Source organism: Nansenia antarctica (assembly GCF_963989245.1).
Source record: "Nansenia antarctica genome assembly, chromosome: 6".
Lineage (NCBI taxonomy): Eukaryota > Metazoa > Chordata > Actinopteri > Argentiniformes > Microstomatidae > Nansenia > Nansenia antarctica.
The window spans coordinates 6,417,724-6,440,462 of NC_137676.1; the positions used below are offsets into that span (position 1 = coordinate 6,417,724).

Below are 22,739 nucleotides of genomic sequence, written 5' to 3' on the forward strand. Positions count from 1 at the left end.
AACCCCTCCGGAACCTCGCAGATGATGCAGACATAAATCTTATTTGTTCTCTGCGACCCCAAACATTTAGAAAATGTATTTCCCCACGCTGTTGATGTTCTCAACGCCAGCTGTGCCGCCTCCTCATAGCCAGCTGTGCCTGCTCCTCTGTGTCTCTGCAGAGTTGTCGGGGACCTAGAATGTGTCTAGAATCTCCATCCCCCTTGTTCAGTTTCTCTGCTGTATATTAAAAAAGTACTTTTCTTTCGATGACTGATGGATAGGTGATTCACTTACTGAGACAAATGTCTTTGTTGTAAGTCCCTTTGGATTAAGATGTCTGCTGAATGTCTAAAATGTAAATGTGTTCTGTGTCCCTGCAGTGTTGGGGACCTAGAATGTGTTGTGTGTGTCTGCAGTGTTGGGGACCTAGAATGTGTCCCTCCTTGTCTTAATGTCTGACAGATGTCCTCTTCTGTCTCTGCAGTGATGGGGACCTAGAATGTGTTCTGTGTCCCTGCAGTGTTGGGGACCTAGAATGTGTTGTGTGTGTGTCTGCAGTGTTGGGGACCTAGACCTAGTGTTGTCCCTCCATGTCTTAATGTCTGACAGATGTCCTCTTCTGTCTCTGCAGTGATGGGCACGATCCGCAGCGCAGTCGGCAGCGCCCAGCTCCTCATAGCCTCCAAGTTCCAGCAGTTCAGAGGACTCTGTGACGAGAACCTGGTGAGGGGCCGCCGCCACCACCACCACCACCACCTACTGCTGCAACACTCCATTAGCTGTCCTCTATCTACCTCTATCTATCAGATCAGATCAGATCAGTTGCTTTCATTACATCCAATGTACGGGTTCACAAGAGTAAAATTCTTAGGCTCAGGTTCTTCGACATTGGCATTGCAGCAGAATACAAAATCAACAATAATAGAAAGTAAGTAAAAAAATAAGTACGATAATATATACTCGTTGAGGCCAGGCTTTCCAAGTTCGGAAAAAGTCTGTGGAAATCCTGAAAAAGTAGCTACAAAGGGGTGGAAACGAGTACCCTGCGACACATTAAACCAATCAAACAACTTGCATGGGCGGAGCGCCCAAAAAACTGTGTTCAGTTTTTCCTTCAGGCTTTGCGAGTTAGCATAGGCAACAGCTCTCTGCTTAATAGTCCTACCAGGTCGTAAAAAAGACGACACACATAACGACAAGCAACCAGCCTACCAGGCATGTGGGGGGGAGGGTTCTTGGAATGTAACTTCCAATGAAACGGCGAGCACGTTCTCCCATCGCTCCGTCCAGGTCAATCCAAGCCAGAACGAGCTAATCTAACATTCTTCCAGACCGGTGGAAATTCTCCCGACAGGTGTGAGAACAACATGATTTGGCGGGGTGGCTGCGCTAGCTGTCCTCATTACAAGATTAGTCTGGCTATTCACTCCTGACCTACTAATGATTGACATCTTATTGCAGAGCAGCTACAGAAACCTTTCCTCTCTGACGGCTCTAGATAGCCGGTTACTGTGACTGTTAGTGGGATTGTGCTGGTGAAAGTAAAACTGTTTTCTGCGCAACGTAACCCCCGTTTAATTTTTTCCTCCCTCTCATTTTACCTTAAACTTCCCAGGCAAGATTTGACTGCACATTTGACTACAGGATTGGATAGGTTAGGGCTCCCCCTGTTGTCAATTGTGTGCAAAACAAGAGTTTTTTTTCCAAATGTCTATTTTCATCTGTTTTACTTCTTCTACTACTTAAGATGAGATGGCCAAAGAGAGAACTTTTTCATTCGAAGAGGACCACAGTGGAAATAAGTCTCTGACTTTTCTGTGTTTTATCCTCGTTAGTTATTGAGTGTCACACTGTGGTTTTTTGTATGTGTCTCTTTAACAAAAAAAAAAAGTATGGAATACTTGACAACCCTTCGTGTCTAAACCAGCGGTGTTCTTACATTTACATTTTTGGCATTTAGCAGATGCCTTTATCCAAAGCGACTTACAACAAACACATTTGTCTAAGTAAGTGAATCGCCTGTCCATCAGTCGTCATAAGAAATAGTAATCTATGCCAAAAACAGTGGCTGTGACATTGCTTTAAAGGCCCTTTGTGTGCAAAACAAGTTTTCGAGTTTTCCAAATGTTCGTTTTCGAATCACTTCTCAATGCAGTCTATTTTCATTTGTTCTACTTCCCTAAAACATTAGACGGCCGGGGAGAACACCAAGAAATGTAATAGACAACCCAGTAAGCCCTTCACGTCTCAACCAGCACTGGGGTTTTTTAGTAGATTAGATTAGAGTCAACTTTATTGTCGTTGACAGAGTACAAGTACTAAGACAAATGAAATGTAGTTTCATTTGTAAATTCATATAAAAAGTCTAAAATAAATGAATAAATAATAATAAAAAGTCTTCGGTTCTTCGTTCCTTTCCTGTCAGGATGTGAACTCCAACCCACGGCCCACGGCGCAAGACCTGGCGGGCTTCTGGGACCTTCTCCAGCTCTCCATAGAGGCCCTCAGCATGAAGTTTGACGAGCTCTGGCAACTCAAGACCAACAACTGGCAGCTGCAGGAGAAAAAGGTAACGGCAAAGGTTCACACAGTTCATCTTAGACAATGATCTGGGCCCGGGCCCAGTTGTAGAATAGAATAGAATAGACTTTATTGTCCTTGTACAGTTGCCTATACAATGAAATTGTAGTGGTTCTTCTGAAGGTGCAAAAACAGAAAAACAACAAATATTACACACTATACAAATTAAAAAGCGAAAATGCTATAAAACAAGCTAAGAGACAATGAGGTCCGTGGTGTCATAAGTGAAAATAAAGACAACAATCTTAAGAAAATAAAAACAACTATAAAAGCAAGCTAAAAGACATGAGCTCAGTGGCGTTATAATACTGATTGATATAATACTGAATACAAAAATATTGTTTAAAACATTTAAGCTGGATCAGAATGATCCTGATTCTTTTTTGCTATCCTGGCTGATTTTGAGCCTTATAGGGCCAGCTCGATCTGATCCTGGATAGCAAAAAAAGAATCACAGGCATTCTGAGCCAGATTAAAAGTTTTGAGCAACTGGACCCTGGAGATATGAGGTTCTGGTTATTTGGGTTAGGGGTCATGGGCCGACCCAAACAGAGATTGTAGCATCTATGTTAGGCTCGCATCAAACATGGCAGAGAGTGTGGACATCTTTAAATGAAGGCATAAAACACACCTTTTTAGCTTTTGGCTTTATTTCAACTTGTACTTTTACTGTTATTTCTTATCTCCTATTTCTTGTTTTATTCCTGGTTTTATTGTGCTCCATTTTTATTTATTTTTGATCTCCTCTTTCTTGTTTGATTGTGTTTTATTTATTCATTTTCATGTTCTTTTTGTTTGATCGCATGTTCCTCTTTTAACTTTTTTTTTTTTTTTTTCTTTTTGCACAGTTGCATTTGATGTATGACTCGTGCTGTATAAATAAAGTTTGATTGAAACTTCCTCCCTGACACCTCATCATCCTCCCTCCGTCCCTCCCTCAGGAGGAGAAGAAGCAGCCTCCAGCCTCTGTGCCAAAGAAGTCGTCGAAGCCCAAGCTGGCGGCGGGGAAGGACCGCAGCGTAGACTCTGCGGTGGACAAGCAGCGGCAGGAGGCCAGGAAACGGCTGATTGCGGCCAAACGGGCGGCGTCCGTACGCCAGAACTCTGCCACGGAGAGCGCCGACAGCATCGAGATCTACGTCCCCGAGGCCCAGACCAGGCTCTGAGAGCGGACCGGCGCCGGTCCCGGCACACTGCTCTATATGAAGGAACAGCGCCTCGCTCACTTTACCATACACGCACACACGTACGCGCCCCCACACACACACACACACACACACATGGGGAGGGGAGGGGGGGGTGCAGAAGCCGGTCCCTAGTGGCAGCATAGCAGGCGACAGGAGGACAACTGAGGAGAGCACAGGACAGCAAAAACAAACACAAGAAACAATGCAAATCACTTCCTGGCTGCCATGGAAAGACCTCAACAGATGTTTAATACTATTGTTATTATTGTTATTACTATTAAAATTATTATTATTATTATTATCTCTTAAGATATATCAAGACTGTCTTAAATGTGCAAGTATCTTGGATAAATGACATCCTATTCCTTGTGAGCTGAAGAATCTTGGTATCCCAGAAGTTTACTCTCTCTCTCTCTCCCACCCCTCACTTCTGAGTCTGCGGGCTAGTCCTGGCTGCCTCGTTTACGAGCTACCACACACACTCAGGATACACACACACACACAACGCTACACCACACTACGTACACACACACACACACACATACTACTCACCCTCTGTCCACACCGTCTTCCTGTTTCTATTTGGCTACCACTCATTGAATTGTGGTCTGTAAGGTTTATTGTGTATGGAGTCTATGAGATGCTGTTGTGTATTCAGAGGTAAACACAGAAGACCAGAGGAAAGACAGTAGCATATTAATTCACACTCTGGTTATTACCATGATCTTTTTGGAAAGAAAAAAGAAAAAGAAAAAAAAAGTTCACCAGATTGTTAGACAAGGTCAGTGTTCAGTACTATGGTAGTTTTGTATAGGCCTAAAGTACATGTACTGTCATGATATTTGCACATGATGCAATCATTCACTCTCTCTCCCTCCCTCCCTCTCGCTCGCTCGCTCTCTCTTTCTCTCTCTCTCATACACACTATGCTGTATGTCTGTGAAGGCTCATGATTTTAAGTCTTATGCACTCTTTGGGGTAGAGATGAGTTCTATGGCCAGTTGATGTGTGCTCCAGTTGGTAATGTATGCATTGGAAAAACTCCCTATAACTTGATAACGCCACCTCTCACTCATATGGTTACCCAGGTCAAGTTTGCTTTCTTCCGTTTTCCACCGTCGTTCAGGCTCACTTTCCCTCCTAGAAGCTTGATGCACTTAGAGGGCTGACCTGTATCATACTGTCCTGGCTCGGATGTTTATCTCTCACACGGTCCTTTCCAGCGCTTGTATCAGCAACTATGGTGGGTGCACACCCAGGCCAGCCCAGCACGACTGGGCTTGCTTACAGCTCTGTAGTGTAAATGAAGTACTATGGTGCAGAGAGGGGACCAAGATGTTCCCCACTGTTTTTATAAAAGCATTCCCACTCAACTGTCAGTACACGGGGCTCAGAGCAGCATTCCTTTTTTTTATTTTATTTTTTTTAATTCTGCTGAATTCTGATTTTGAATGAATTAGGAATTGGGGAGACAGTCGACTCCAATCTCTGTGATTTACAAAGATTGGCTTCAGAATTAGTTATCGGTTCATCTACATTCTGATTGAGCTCCAACGGGCTCCAACGGGGTGGGGGGGGGGGGGGGGGTTTGGGAGACAGTTGGAGTAAGCAATAAGCAAATGGGACATTTGAGCTAGCAATGTAAAAACAATTCTGTTGCCCGGTCCAAAAACCAGCCCTTAGGCCTAGCCCTCCCCTCTTCAATGTTTGCAGATTTGAAGGGAAAGGATCTGTGTGGCAGGCAATAGGGCGATTGCTCCACCTAGCCCTTGGGGCTATGGGGGGGATTTTGCTATATTGCCAAAACCCACCTGGTTCCTTGCCATGGGGTTGTTTTGCGACTCGTATTCTCAGGGTGAGCGCTCAGTCACTTAACAAGTCAACCGTCAAACCATAAAGGACTTGTCATACACCAATAATGACCACTGCTTGATTGGATAAATTCTCAATGCCTTTTTACAACCACTCTCAGACATTGACAATGACCCAAACTATGAAAACTTACCATGCCGTATGAACTTGGTATTGAAATCACTCCAGTATCACTACTGTTTGTGTATTCATTATTTTAGAAGGATCTTGTCAAGGATCGGGTCTAGTCAAGTACTATTCCTGTTTCGATCACTTATTTCAGACTCATATGCTCAAGATGAATCAATGGATCCATGCAGTCACAGTCTGGTGTATGGCAGCTTGACCTTTCATTCCTTAAAACAGGCACATTGTTGACATTCAGGGACTGTGGTACTTTTCTTTTTTAATATATATTTTAATTTTGTGTGTGACGTTTTTTTCCGTGACCTGTTTGGTCATGCAGTCAACCAACACTAGACTGTTTTGACCTGCCTCTCATTTTCAGAGCTAGTCTGGAGGTTGTGTTAACGGGCTATGGTAGTGTGGAGGTTAGATGCTTATTCACACTACAACAGCAAGCATGTATATGAGATTTCCCACGTTGCATTTATAGTAACATGATCTTGTTTTCTGTTCTGAGTTTCCTTCATGCTGTGACCTGCGATACACCCTCAGTAACACGCTAGTGTATGTCGTCTAGAAACACTCCCTAGCTCCCCTACACCCCCCCCCCGATGTACCTGTGTAAATCTGAAAAGATTTGATAAGTACAAGTATAAACAACATGGTAAAAAGTCTTATCTACCCTATCTGAGGTATTCTGGGCCGGTTTCACAGACAAGGTTTTAGCCTAGTCCTGGACTGAATCCCACTTTCAATGTGAAATCTCTGTTGAAGATGCTTTTTAGTCTAGCCTGGGCCTCACCGGATACCTCTACTGCAGCAGCGTGCATGTATGCGCGTTTCATTTCGGCGCCCATGTTAACAGGTTAGAACAGACACACAACCCGCTTGAGCCATGCGTCTCACGCTGTGTGGCTGTTCTAACCTGTTCACGTGGCCGCCGAAATGACGCTCCTGCTGACCCTGCTGCTGAGGTAGAGGTGTTCGGCGTGGCCCAGGCGTTGGGCTTTAAGCCTTGTCTGTGAAACCGGGCTGTTAGCTCTCCAATTCGTTCAGTTCCACAAGTGCCACTAACTAGTGTTTAGGGGGCTATGGGGGATAGGAGGGGGGGCTATGGGGGATAGGAGGGGGGGCTATGGGGGATAGGAGGGGGCTATGGGAGATGTTTCTGGACCAGGCCACATAGGATCGATCTCACTACTGCCTGTCCCCTAAAAAGAGCTGGCTCTCCGCTCCCCAGCCCCCCTCCTACTGGCTAACATCACACTGCTGCCCCAAAGTGCTGTTCCACAGTCAGTTTTGTATTTTTTAGCTCAATACTTATGTCAAAGGATAGGAGAAGTAGAAACTGGGGAAGCTGATATGCAGCACCAGGATGTTAATTTTGTTTGTTTGTTTATTTGTAATACATAAACTATGGACGTGTACATTTCATTGTCCAAAGAAATCATTAAAACATCCCTTTGTTACATCCCCTTGTCATCATCCTTTCTGCGGTGCTCATATTGCTGTTAGTAACAGTGACTCTGATGTTGGTATTACAGGTGATGAGTCATACGTCTGACTTGTCTTCAATGGTACTTTTTATGTTTTTATTTTATTTTAAATATGGCCTTTTTCATAGCTCAACATAAGAAGAGCCGTGTAATAAAGATCCCATTGAGATCCAAGTCCCAATCGAGACAGATTTTATGTTGAGGAGTGGAAACAATATTCAATCCATATTGTTTTGCTGTTCAGAATTGGTCATTTGGGTCTGAGAGTTGATTCCCTCATCCTCCAATCATTGAGTGTTAAACGTGTCAGGTACAGAGACCTCTGCTGCGGTATATAATCTAATCTAATCTAGATTAGAATCTGGAGTCTGGATCCCTTTAGTTCCCCACACTGAACTTCAAGAGAGCATGACCTGATCAGGGACACTCAGACAGTTTGTATACCAGTATGTATTGTGTTATAAAGGGCTATAGCTAATGGACACATGGCTGGAAGAAGGAACGTGTGTGGCAGATCCTTGCCTAAATGGTGACTTGCAATCACCGTTGGACAATGCAATGCAAACCTCTCCTGTCATCTGCTTGGAATCTTCGGTTGTTTTTTTGTTTTTTTTAAAGATCTGAATTATCTGGACACTGGACACTGTTAATAAACATTGGCCATGAATCTCTTCAGGGTAAATGATGGGACACAAACAGAATCCCCCAAATCATCTATATTGTTTTTTCTATGGATAGAAACACCTTATAATAATCCCATTTAGAACATTGACCTGTAGATCTGTAGAATGGTCATGTAACGATTATCTACTTGCAACTCCTCTTTCAGAGATTATAATACTACTAACAATTACAACAAAGCAAAAAAAATAATTAGATACATGACCATTTCAGATGTTGATGATGGGTCATCATTTTACAAAAACAAGCACATATATTCTTCTGGTGAAGGGGGTTGTTTAATCTGTTAAATTATACTAGTTAGGCACTGTGAGGGTGGTTTCTTTTAAGAGAATAAATCATTTGTGATTACGAATTAAATGTGTGGATATTCATTTCATTGAAGAGTTGAGAGAACGTTTGATGTGATGTGATGTGCCATTCTTGAGAGTTTAAATCCTGAACCTAATCTATAAGTATATGTCATGAACCCACTGACAAAGCGTGACGCAGTCCACGGTAGTCATCGTCATCATCGCCCCCACCCCAGTTCTAAACATCACAACATCAGATGTGAATACTCATCTCAGAGCGCCCCCTTCAGGCTTGTATGCGTAATGACATCAAGCGTTGTCGATGTCATGGTAAACTAAACCCATTGAAGTTGTCTGTGCGTCGTCATGACGTGGCCAATGTCGTTTCCCCATTCTATCTAGGGTCCTTCCTCCCAGGCTGAAGTTGCCGCTATATTCTGACTTGAGAACGGTTTTGCGTTTCGACCCATCATGAGGTTGTTTGGGGGGCGAAAACCTGAACCCAGATCGGTTCTAACCCGGCGCATAATACCCGGGTGCTCTCGAGCTTCTTCCTGCAGACGCCGGGGAGGAGGAGCCAACATATCTTGGGCGCGTTCGTAAATTCGCTCTGGAAATCTGAGTAGCACTCATGGAATGCCTCTTGTCCAATCAAATGACTTGGTCCCTTTATAACGTTGAACCCAGTGTGCGCTCCGGCGCTCTCAGAACAAATTTACGAACGCACCCAAGGGGATGGAGACGAGAGCGTGAGAGCGAGTCGGCGAAATAAAGAGCTTTAAAGTGATACATTTATGTCGACACCTGTCGTATTTTTTGGTACATTCAACTAAAGGTAAGCTGCACGGAGGTGAATATTTAGTTGCATTGTTGGCAGCTCACTACAAGTAGAACAGCTTGTTGAGAAAATATCAGCCTAGAGCAAAGAGTGTTCTCAAGATGAAATGAAATGATGGATATCCATAACCATTTCTGTGGGTTTTGCGCGGACCCCTTATCTCTGCTGTTATCTCTACAACGCCTCGTAAGCTATCTAGTCTACTTTCTAGATTAGTCTAGAGACAGTAAACTGTCTAGCTTAGCTATGTGATACTTCTTCTAAGGATAATCTCCTAAAATGGATTTGGAGCTATAGAGGCTAAAAAGCTAAAAGAGCAAAGATGCCGATTGATAAGTGAAGTTTCCACCTGGGCCCATCTCTGAGATGAGAATTAACTAACTGCATGATTTGTTTGACAAGCTGCTTGGGCTTAAAACAAGCTCCGGTCAAAACCATTACATCGGTTGACGTTATCATTCACAGTTATCCTCATCAGAGAAAGGATGACCTCTCTCAGTTAGAGTGACCCTGACCCCGTGACCTCTGGAGGACAGGAGGACACTGCTGGCCCGTGACATTGGACAGTGACCGGGGGTTCGGAGCACCATGGCTGCCGGCCAGCAGCAGAGAGCCGCAGCGCTGGAGAACTCAACAGACGGGAAGATCAGGACCGAGCTCAGGGCCAACGAGAAGAAATGCTGTAAGTACTTTCTGAGTCTGACCCCATGGTGGTGGTGCACCCTTTGGACCATGAGAGGTGAAACGTTAACTCATTATCAGATAGATCACCTATTATTATTCATTCATTCATTCATTAATCACCCCCCCCCCCCCCCCCATCATGGTCATGATGACATTGCAAGAATTACCCTGATTAGATGCTGTGTGCATCTGTCAATGAAAACAAACTAAATTAATCAGTCCTATTTTATGCCTTCCTGGGTTTTTAAAAGACAATACAATAGACCGTTGCCTGTGTGATCAGGTCAGGTGTCACCTAGTTGCAGAACTTCCTCTGTGAAACGTGACACTCTGCCTCTCTTGTTGTCATATAACTGTGAAGAGTGTTATAGATTACCTCTGGATCAGCTAACTCGCAGTGCTGCTAGATGTGCAGTCGTCGGAAGACTCAGTGAAATAAGTTTGCCTTTAACTTGATAACCGAGCTACTCCGAGGAATCTGTAATCGGAACTTGATGGAGTAATACACACACACGCACGCACACGCACACACACACACACACACACACACACACACACACACACATTCTTTGGCTACTTTCAAACTATTTAGGCTAGAGGTTTTGAGCCACCTTTCGAGAAATGTTAGATATGTGAGTGTCAAGTCTGGTCTTGCAGGGTCGTCTTCAATGGCTTTGTTGACATTGGAGTGAGGGTGGATTTTGAAGGCCTCAGAAGGAAAGCCTGCGTGAGTAGAGACTAGAGAGAGATTAGATTAGGTTAGATTAAACTTTATTGTCATTAGTCAGTACTGAGACAATGAAATGCAGTTTGGCATCTAACCATAGTGGTGTAAGTGCAAAAGACATGATATTGTAGACAGTGCATGGAATTAGAGTATAAGTATTACAGTGAGTATAAATAAATACATATAATAAGTGACTATACATGAGATGAATATCAATATGATATGCACAGTTGAACAAGGGCAATAGGTGTTGAGGTATGTTACATAATAAGATATAATAATACATTAGACTTATATAGCGCTTTTCTACACACTCAAAGACACTTTACAAACTGAAAAGATCGAGTACTAATAATAAAAAGACACAAAAAGGTTAAAGTAGTGCTGGGGACACATGGGAAGGGGAGGGGGAGGGGGTTAACTGGTGAAGGCAAGCTTGACGAGGTGGGTTTTGAGGGCCTGTTGAAATGTTGGGAGGGTGTTGGCCTGTCATGTCAAGAGGTATGTAAATAGAGACCAATATAATACATATGGTATGAAATGTGGTACGTGTGTGGTATGGTCTGAACACAGACGTCCAGGCCGAGGCGATGACAGTGCAGACAGGGAGCATGATGATGAGCCCCGTCCGTTGCTAAGCAGCTGATGCTTGAGAAACATTAACCTCCAGTAAAAAGCTCTGGGAGGGAAATGGAAATGTCAACAGACATCGCTAACTCTCTGTTATTACATTAGTGAACCTTTGACAATGTATCTCCCCCCCCCCCCCCCCCCTCAAACGATTGTTCTGCGATTTGATTTCAAATACTAGTATGCCTTGTTCTTATTCGAAAACAGTATTATTAGATATTAGATCAACGAATAAAATTGTGATATCTGTGTGTGTATGTACCTAGATAGCTATTGTAATTTGTGTGTTGTGGTGTGGTTGTATGGTTTGTTGGGAGCGTTGGTTGCAGGATGTGGCCTTGTTGTCTTGTTTTGTTATTATGTGTTTTAAAAGAAAATAAAGAAACATTTGATCACAAAAAAAATCTATGTGTGTGTGTGTGTGTGTGTGTGTGTGTGTGTGTCTACAGCATGGGCTTCCTACATGACCAACTCACCGACTGTGATAGTGATGATTGGTCTGCCTGCCAGAGGGAAGACATACATGTCCAAGAAGCTGACCCGCTACCTGAACTGGATAGGAGTGCCAACCAAGGGTGAGTACAGGGAGGCGGCCCGTCTCTGAACACTCAACAAGCAGCTACTTGCTGTTCTTATCCTCCAAGGTGAACCCCTGTTCATATCCTCCAAGGTGAACCCCTGTTCTTATCCTCCAAGGTGAACCCCTGTTCTTATCCTCCAAGGTGAACCCCTGTTCTTATCCTCCAAGGTGGACCCAGACCCATTTGACATTTTAACCATTTAGCTGACGCTTTTATCCAAAGCAACTTACAATTAGAGATTACAGGGTTAGTCCCCCTGGAGTAATTTAGGTTACTAAGTGCACACTAGTTAGTGGTGGTGTTCCCAGGTGGGAGTTGAACTCATGACCTTCTGATCCACTAGGCCACCACAGGCCCCCCCTCCCCTAGACCCACCCCACTGGTGAGCATTTTGGGATGGAATTCAGGCACCACCACACCCACCTACAAAAGATTTTTGGTGAAACATGTGTGTCCATTGATAGAATGGAACTTCCTAAACAATTATTTTCTCTCAAATACACAGCTGTCCTGAACTGGGTAAGGATTATGCCTTCTTTACTCATCTAAGAGTTAAAAAATAATAATAACTAGCCTTCCAAACATGACTGTATTCTAATGTTATTCCCATTTCAATGTTGTGTAAATAACGTCCTTGACGTGACGATTGTGTGCACCAATCATAATGCTCCTTTTGTCCTGTAGAAAGGTATTCAAACCCATTCAGAATATATTACTACTAACATGTTTATTGACACACCACCGGACATTTTTCCTTTTTATTTTGTTCTTTTTCTCTTTTTCCCATTTGTTTATGGGACACATTTCTTTGCCCTTTTGTTATACTCTTTAATGATGTAATAATACATTAGACTTATATAGCGCTTTTCTAGACACTCAAAGACGCTTGTAGATATGCTGTTCTGTAGATATGCTGTTCTGTTCCATGTCTATGCTGAAACCCAATAAATACTCCAGTGATAAAAAAAAATGAAAGGTATTCTTAGTGAAGAGTCGCCATACTGCAATGCTGCAGAACCAGTTTTTTTCGCTCACTTTGTTTTCCGCTTTTTTCGAGTTCAGCTCAAGGTCATGTTCGAGAATGTAGTGCGTTTCATCACCCTCTCCTGTGTTCTCTTGCAGTCTTCAACCTAGGGGTGTACAGGCGGGAGATGGTGAAAGCGTACAAGTCTTATGACTTCTTCAGACATGACAATGCAGAGGCCATGCAAATCAGGAAGTAAGTGCATCTCCCTCCATACTGTTATACAGTACAATCATGCAGTGTTACAAATCTCCCTGGGCCTTGGGCCGATGAGTAAGCTTGTTTTGATGGGTTAGATTACTGTAATCCCCCCCCCCCCCCCCCCGCCCCCTTCAGAGAGGTGTGATGTGTATTAAACCCCTGCTGTGGTTTACAAGGCACCCTACTGGATCTAGACTATGCGTGTAATTATTAGTGTTTTGCATGTTGTTTTTATTATTAGTGTTGGGTGTTTTTTTCTTCAACTGGCGGCCTTCCCTTTTTCCTGGCCCCTCAGTTGAGTAGTGCTTGGAGCCATACGTTTATGTGTTGTCACGGTTACTGTGTGTGTTGTTTTACAATTATGTCATTGCTGGCTCTGTTCCTACAGACAGTGTGCTCTGGTGGCGCTGCAGGACGTCAAGTCCTACCTGAATGAGGAGGGAGGCCAGATCGCTGTGAGACCACCTCTACTCTCTACTCCTTATTGACCATCTCTACTTCTTATAGACCATCTCTACTCCTTATAGACCATCCCTACTCCTTATAGACCATCTCCACTTCTTATTGACCATCTCTACTTCTTATTGACCATCTCTACTTCTTATAGACCAACTCTACTCCTTATAGACCATCTCTACTTCTTATAGACCATCTCTACTCCTTATTGACCATCTCTACTTCTTATTGACCATCTCTACTCCTTATTGACCATCTCTACTTCTTATAGACCATCTCTACTTCTTATTGACCATCTCTACTTCTTATTGACCATCTCTACTTCTTATAGACCATCTCTACTCCTTATTGACCATCTCTACTTCTTATAGACCATCTCTACTCCTTATTGACCATCTCTACTTCTTATAGACCATCTCTACTCCTTATAGACCATCTCTACTTCTTATTGACCATCTCTACTTCTTATAGACCATCTCTACTCCTTATAGACCATCTCTACTCCTTATAGACCATCTCTACTCCTTATTGACCATCTCTACTTCTTATAGACCATCTCTACTTCTTATAGACCATCTCTACTTCTTATAGACCATCTCTACTTCTTATAGACCATCTCTACTTCTTATTGACCATCTCTACTTCTTATAGACCATCTCTACTCCTTATAGACCATCTCTACTCCTTATAGACCATCTCTACTCCTTATTGACCATCTCTACTCCTTATAGACCATCTCTACTTCTTATTGACCATCTCTACTCCTTATAGACCATCTCTACTTCTTATAGACCATCTCTACTTCTTATAGACCATCTCTACTCCTTATTGACCATCTCTACTTCTTATAGACCATCTCTACTCCTTATTGACCATCTCTACTTCTTATTGACCATCTCTACTTCTTATAGACCATCTCTACTTCTTATTGACCATCTCTACTCCTTATAGACCATCTCTACTTCTTATTGACCATCTCTACTCCTTATTGACCATCTCTACTCCTTATTGACCATCTCTACTCCTTATTGACCATCTCTACTCCTTATAGACCATCTCTACTCCTTATTGACCATCTCTACTCCTTATTGACCATCTCTACTCCTTATTGACCATCTCTACTCCTTATTGACCATCTCTACTCCTTATTGACCATCTCTACTCCTTATTGACCATCTCTACTTCTTATAGACCATCTCTACTCCTTATTGACCATCTCTACTTCTTATAGACCATCTCTACTCCTTATTGACCATCTCTACTCCTTATAGACCATCTCTACTCCTTATTGACCATCTCTACTCCTTATTGACCATCTCTACTTCTTATAGACCATCTCTACTCCTTATAGACCATCTCTACTCCTTATTGACCATCTCTACTCCTTATAGACCATCTCTACTTCTTATTGACCATCTCTACTTCTCATAGACCATCTCTACTTCTTATAGACCATCTCTACTTCTTATAGACCATCTCTACTCCTTATAGACCATCTCTACTCCTTATAGACCATCTCTACTTCTTATTGACCATCTCTACTTCTTATTGACCATCTCTACTTCTTATAGACCATCTCTACTCCTTATAGACCATCTCTACTCCTTATAGACCATCTCTACTTCTTATAGACCATCTCTACTTCTTATAGACCATCTCTACTTCTTATTGACCATCTCTACTTCTTATTGACCATCTCTACTTCTTATAGACCATCTCTACTTCTTATAGACCATCTCTACTCCTTATAGACCATCTCTACTCCTTATTGACCATCTCTACTCCTTATAGACAATCTCTACTCCTTATTGACCATCTCTACTTCTTATTGACCATCTCTACTTCTTATTGACCATCTCTACTTCTTATAGACCATCTCTACTCCTTATTGACCATCTCTACTCCTTATAGACAATCTCTACTCCTTATTGACCATCTCTACTTCTTATTGACCATCTCTACTTCTTATTGACCATCTCTACTTCTTATAGACCATCTCTACTCCTTATAGACCATCTCTACTTCTTATTGACCATCTCTACTCCTTATTGACCATCTCTACTTCTTATAGACCATCTCTACTTCTTATAGACCATCTCTACTCCTTATAGACCATCTCTACTCCTTATAGACCATCTCTACTTCTTATTGACCATCTCTACTCCTTATTGACCATCTCTACTTCTTATAGACCATCTCTACTCCTTATAGACCATCTCTACTTCTTATAGACCATCTCTACTCCTTATTGACCATCTCTACTTCTTATAGACCATCTCTACTCCTTATAGACCATCTCTACTCCTTATGGACCATCTCTACTTCTTATAGACCATCTCTACTCCTTATTGACCATCTCTACTTCTTATTGACCATCTCTACTCCTTATAGACCATCTCTACTTCTTATAGACCAACTCTACTCCTTATAGACCATCTCTACTCCTTATAGACCATCTCTACTCCTTATTGACCATCTCTACTTCTTATAGACCAACTCTACTCCTTATAGACCATCTCTACTTCTTATAGACCATCTCTACTCCTTATTGACCATCTCTACTCCTTATAGACCATCTCTACTCCTTATAGACCATCTCTACTTCTTATAGACCATCTCTACTTCTTATAGACCATCTCTACTCCTTATAGACCATCTCTACTTCTTATAGACCATCTCTACTCCTTATAGACCATCTCTACTCCTTATAGACCATCTCTACTCCTTATTGACCATCTCTACTCCTTATTGACCATCTCTACTTCTTATAGACCATCTCTACTTCTTATTGACCATCTCTACTTCTTATTGACCATCTCTACTTCTTATAGACCATCTCTACTCCTTATTGACCATCTCTACTCCTTATTGACCATCTCTACTCCTTATTGACCATCTCTACTTCTTATTGACCATCTCTACTCCTTATAGACCATCTCTACTCCTTATTGACCATCTCTACTTCTTATTGACCATCTCTACTTCTTATAGACCATCTCTACTTCTTATTGACCATCTCTACTCCTTATAGACCATCTCTACTCCTTATTGACCATCTCTACTTCTTATAGACCATCTCTACTTCTTATAGACCATCTCTACTTCTTATAGACCATCTCTACTTCTTATAGACCATCTCTACTTATTGACCATCTCTACTTCTTATTGACCATCTCTACTTCTTATAGACCATCTCTACTCCTTATTGACCATCTCTACTCCTTATTGACCATCTCTACTCCTTATAGACCATCTCTACTTCTTATAGACCATCTCTACTTCTTATAGACCATCTCTACTTCTTATAGACCATCTCTACTTATTGACCATCTCTACTCCTTATTGACCATCTCTACTCCTTATAGACCATCTCTACTTCTTATTGACCATCTCTACTCCTTATAGACCATCTCTACTCCTTATAGACCATCTCTACTTCTTATAGACCATCTCTACTTCTTATTGACCATCTCTACTTCTTATTGACCATCTCTACTCCTTATAGACCATCTCTACTTCTTATTGACCATCTCTACTCCTTATTGACCATCTCTACTCCTTATTGACCATCTCTACTCCTTATTGACCATCTCTACTTCTTATTGACCATCTCTACTTCTTATAGACCATCTCTACTTCTTATTGACCATCTCTACTCCTTATAGACCATCTCTACTCCTTATAGACCATCTCTACTTCTTATAGACCATCTCTACTTCTTATTGACCATCTCTACTTCTTATTGACCATCTCTACTCCTTATAGACCATCTCTACTCCTTATAGACCATCTCTACTCCTTATTGACCATCTCTACTTCTTATAGACCATCTCTACTCCTTATTGACCATCTCTACTTCTTATTGACCATCTCTACTTCTTATAGACCATCTCTACTTCTTATTGACCATCTCTACTTCTTATTGACCATCTCTACTCCTTATAGACCATCTCTACTTCTTATTGACCATCTCTACTCCTTATTGACCATCTCTACTCCTTATTGACCATCTCTACTCCTTATTGACCATCTCTACTTCTTATTGACCATCTCTACTCCTTATTGACCATCTCTACTTCTTATTGACCATCTCTACTCCTTATTGACCATCTCTACTCCTTATTGACCATCTCTACTTCTTATTGACCATCTCTACTTCTTATAGACCATCTCTACTCCTTATAGACCATCTCTACTCCTTATTGACCATCTCTACTTCTTATAGACCATCTCTACTCCTTATTGACCATCTCTACTCCTTATAGACCATCTCTACTCCTTATAGACCATCTCTACTTCTTATTGACCATTTCTACTCCTTATAGACCATCTCTACTTCTTATTGACCATCTCTACTCCTTATTGACCATTTCTACTCCTTATAGACCATCTCTACTTCTTATTGACCATCTCTACTCCTTATTGACCATCTCTACTCCTTATTGACCATCTCTACTCCTTATTGACCATCTCTACTTCTTATTGACCATCTCTACTTCTTATAGACCATCTCTACTCCTTATAGACCATCTCTACTTCTTATAGACCATCTCTACTCCTTATAGACCATCTCTACTCCTTATAGACCATCTCTACTTCTTATAGACCATCTCTACTCCTTATTGACCATCTCTACTCCTTATAGACCATCTCTACTCCTTATTGACCATCTCTACTTCTTATAGACCATCTCTACTCCTTATTGACCATCTCTACTCCTTATAGACCATCTCTACTTCTTATAGACCATCTCTACTCCTTATTGACCATCTCTACTCCTTATAGACCATCTCTACTCCTTATTGACCATCTCTACTTCTTATTGACCATCTCTACTCCTTATTGACCATCTCTACTTCTTATAGACCATCTCTACTCCTTATTGACCATCTCTACTTCTTAGAGACCATCTCTACTTCTTAGAGACCATCTCTACTCCTTATAGACCATCTCTACTTCTTATTGACCATCTCTACTTCTTATTGACCATCTCTACTCCTTATAGACCATCTCTACTCCTTATTGACCATCTCTACTTCTTATTGACCATCTCTACTCCTTATAGACCATCTCTACTTCTTATTGACCATCTCTACTTCTTATTGACCATCTCTACTCCTTATTGACCATCTCTACTTCTTATAGACCATCTCTACTTCTTATTGACCATCTCTACTTCTTATTGACCATCTCTACTCCTTATTGACCATCTCTACTTCTTATTGACCATCTCTACTTCTTATAGACCATCTCTACTTCTTATAGACCATCTCTACTCCTTATTGACCATCTCTACTTCTTATTGACCATCTCTACTCCTTATTGACCATCTCTACTCCTTATTGACCATCTCTACTCCTTATTGACCATCTCTACTCCTTATTGACCATCTCTACTCCTTATTGACCATCTCTACTCCTTATTGACCATCTCTACTCCTTATAGACCATCTCTACTCCTTATAGACCATCTCTACTCCTTATAGACCATCTCTACTCCTTATTGACCATCTCTACTTCTTATTGACCATCTCTACTTCTTATTGACCATCTCTACTTCTTATAGACCATCTCTACTTCTTATAGACCATCTCTACTTCTTATTGACCATCTCTACTCCTTATTGACCATCTCTACTTCTTATAGACCATCTCTACTTCTTATAGACCATCTCTACTTCTTATTGACCATCTCTACTTCTTATAGACCATCTCTACTTCTTATTGACCATCTCTACTTCTTATTGACCATCTCTACTTCTTATAGACCATCTCTACTTCTTATAGACCATCTCTACTTCTTATAGACCATCTCTACTTCTTATTGACCATCTCTACTTCTTATAGACCATCTCTACTTCTTATTGACCATCTCTACTTCTTATTGACCATCTCTACTTCTTATAGACCATCTCTACTTATTGACCATCTCTACTTCTTATTGACCATCTCTACTCCTTATTGACCATCTCTACTCCTTATAGACCATCTCTACTTCTTATTGACCATCTCTACTCCTTATATACCATCTCTACTTTTTATAGACCATCTCTGCTTCTTATTGACCATCTCTACTCCTTATAGACCATCTCTACTCCTTATTGACCATCTCTACTCCTTATTGACCATCTCTACTCCTTATTGACCATCTCTACTCCTTATTGACCATCTCTACTTCTTATAGACCATCTCTACTCCTTATTGACCATCTCTACTCCTTATTGACCATCTCTACTTTTTATAGACCATCTCTACTTCTTATAGACCATCTCTACTCCTTATAGACCATCTCTACTCCTTATAGACCATCTCTACTTCTTATTGACCATCTCTACTCCTTATAGACCATATCTACTCCTTATAGACCATCTCTACTCCTTATTGACCATCTCTACTTCTTATTGACCATCTCTACTCCTTATTGACCATCTCTACTCCTTATAGACCATCTCTACTCCTTATTGACCATCTCTACTCCTTATAGACCATCTCTACTCCTTATAGACCATCTCTACTCCTTATAGACCATCTCTACTCCTTATAGACCATCTCTACTTCTTATAGACCATCTCTACTTCTTATAGACCATCTCTACTTTTTATAGACCATCTCTACTCCTTATTGACCATCTCTACTTCTTATTGACCATCTCTACTTCTTATTGACCATCTCTACTCCTTATAGACCATCTCTACTCCTTATAGACCATCTCTACTCCTTATAGACCATCTCTACTTCTTATAGACCATCTCTACTTTTTATAGACCATCTCTACTCCTTATTGACCATCTCTACTTCTTATTGACCATCTCTACTCCTTATTGACCATCTCTACTTCTTATAGACCATCTCTACTCCTTATAGACCATCTCTACTTTTTATAGACCATCTCTACTCCTTATTGACCATCTCTACTTCTTATTGACCATCTCTACTTCTTATTGACCATCTCTACTCCTTATAGACCATCTCTACTCCTTATAGACCATCTCTACTCCTTATAGACCATCTCTACTTCTTATAGACCATCTCTACTTCTTATTGACCATCTCTACTCCTTATAGACCATCTCTACTCCTTATAGACCATCTCTACTTCTTATTGACCATCTTTACTTCTTATTGACCATCTCTACTTCTTATAGACCATCTCTACTCCTTATAGACCATCTCTACTCCTTATAGACCATCTCTACTCCTTATTGACCATCTCTACTTCTTATTGACCATCTCTACTTCTTATTGACCATCTCTACTCCTTATAGACCATCTCTACTCCTTATAGACCATCCCTACTCCTTATTGACCATCTCTACTCCTTATAGACCATATCTACTCCTTATAGACCATCTCTACTCCTTATAGACCATCTCTACTTCTTATAGACCAACTCTACTCCTTATAGACCATCTCTACTCCTTATTGACCATCTCTACTTCTTATTGACCATCTCTACTCCTTATAGACCATCTCTACTCCTTATTGACCATATAGACCTTATTGGGCTTGTCAGCTGTGGGCCAAGTAGAGACAAAAGTAGCCAAAACACACAAACTTTATTTATTTCATTATGGTTAGATGTGGATGGCTACGGTCAGGCTGTATTTCAGCAAGGTTAGGATATGACACAGTTTACTACCATTCCTACCATGGACTACTCCTTCCATTCCATGCGTTGTATTTTTAAAAAATGTTGGCATTTAGCAGACGCTTTTTTCCAAAGCAGTTCACAACAAATACATTTGTTTAATTTCTACCCCCCCCTGATATGACATAGGATATGGACATACAGGATGGGTGGATATTTGATAGAAACAAGATACATGAAGGGATGTAATTTATTTGGCTATTGACAGCATTGTCCCTGTGTGAAATGTCTCTCAGGTTTTTGATGCCACCAACACCACCAGAGAAAGGAGAGAACTCATCCTCAGCTTTGCCAAAGAGAATGCTTATAAGGTCAGGACTCTTTCTCTTGTATGATGTCACCTCTTATCCTATGTATGATGTCACCTCTTATCCTATGTATGATGTCACCTCTAATGCTATGTATGATGTCACCTCTAATGCTATGTTGATGACAGCTAATGCTATGTTGATGACAGCTAATGCTACCATCAACATACCTTCAGTATTATGATCCCGATCCCTAGAGGTGTATGCCAGGGGAGGCAGGTGGAGGTAGAAATCAGAGGCCTGTCCTCTGATTTCTACCTCCACCAGCCTCCACTGGTATATACTATTGGTATGAGAAGACGTATGCTGGACCAATGACGTTTATGCTTGTAGGAGAGATACTGTACTGAATTTCCTCTTTTTACAGGTGTTTTTTGTCGAGTCATTGTGTGACGACCCAGAAGTCATCGCTACTAATATTTTGGTAAATAAATGCGACGATGCGTACTCCTGATATTATAGTGCATTAAAGCGCAATCCACCTGCTTTATTACAATAGCTGCAGTGTTAATTTTGGCAGGCTTTTTAGTATCTTAGTCTCTAGACGAAGAAGCACGCCAGGTCTAGTCACACCCAGTCTCCTTCATCCTTCTTAGTTCCAGTCCAGTTCCAGTTTGACGAAAACTGAAAACATTCCAGTGCGGTTACAGTCCACAAAAACTCCAAAACATTTTTAGTCCAGGCCTAGTCATCGACGAAAAAATGTACTAACATGTTTGCAGACCAAAACCACACTAAAATGCCTTCAGTCTTCGTCAACCAAAACTAGACCAAAAACAAAGAAGGACAGGATTGACTAAAATGTGACCAAAACCAATGTGCATCTTCGTCCAAAGACCAAGACTAAACGACTAAAAAGCCTGCCAAAACGAACACTGCTCAGCTGAGTCCTGACACTGGTCATCTTCAAGATGATTTCCTCACATTTAGTTGTTGATATACGTAGCCAGTAGTTTGTCACATATTACATTCTCTTCCATCTCCCTCTCTCTTTCCTAGGACGTGAAGGTGTCCAGTCCAGATTACCCAGAGAGAGACAGAGAGAGCGTCATGGAAGATTTCCTGAAGAGAATTGAATGCTATAAAGTGACTTACAAACCGTTAGATCCTGATGAACATGACAAGTAAGAGAGTTTACGGTTTCAGATGATTTCATTTATTCGTTCATTTGGTCTCGCCATCTTTTAAAACGATAATCACATAGTAGAAACGTCAAGAACATAGTAGAACTAGTAGAAGATTGTAGTAGAACTAGTGTGATTATGATGTACTTCCACAGTTTGTCCAGTAGGTGGTACAACAGACCAGGCTGGGTTTGTGGTGATGTTGACTGTAATCCTTCTGATTCTATTTTGAGAAACTGCATAGTTTCTTCGGGTCTGTTGTTTTTCTCCCTCCCACTCAATGTTAAAGGAACACTTCTGGGGCTTGTTGTCTACGAAACATTTA

The 22,739-nt window shown here is 41.3% G+C and overlaps 2 protein-coding genes across 2 annotated transcripts in view; both read left to right on the plus strand.

Annotated features, from left to right (window-relative positions):
- Positions 1-3,728, plus strand: part of LOC308159504 (disks large-associated protein 4-like) — a gene marked incomplete at both ends in the record, with an annotated part of 28,793 nt that extends 25,065 nt beyond the window's left edge. The window contains 3 exons of the mRNA XM_080533305.1: positions 614-705; positions 2,408-2,551; positions 3,504-3,728. Coding sequence (XP_080389431.1) covers positions 614-705; positions 2,408-2,551; positions 3,504-3,728 — 461 coding nt within the window. The remainder of the gene's footprint in view (positions 1-613; positions 706-2,407; positions 2,552-3,503) is intronic.
- A 5,188-nt stretch (positions 3,729-8,916) lies between these two features.
- LOC308159388 (6-phosphofructo-2-kinase/fructose-2,6-bisphosphatase 2-like) overlaps positions 8,917-22,739 on the plus strand; it is a 29,635-nt gene continuing 15,812 nt past the window's right edge. Inside the window, exons 1-8 of the mRNA XM_080533167.1 lie at positions 8,917-9,031; positions 9,500-9,716; positions 11,525-11,650; positions 12,779-12,875; positions 13,270-13,336; positions 21,219-21,293; positions 21,658-21,714; positions 22,290-22,414. Coding sequence (XP_080389293.1) covers positions 9,623-9,716; positions 11,525-11,650; positions 12,779-12,875; positions 13,270-13,336; positions 21,219-21,293; positions 21,658-21,714; positions 22,290-22,414 — 641 coding nt within the window. The 5' untranslated portion in view covers positions 8,917-9,031; positions 9,500-9,622. The remainder of the gene's footprint in view (positions 9,032-9,499; positions 9,717-11,524; positions 11,651-12,778; positions 12,876-13,269; positions 13,337-21,218; positions 21,294-21,657; positions 21,715-22,289; positions 22,415-22,739) is intronic.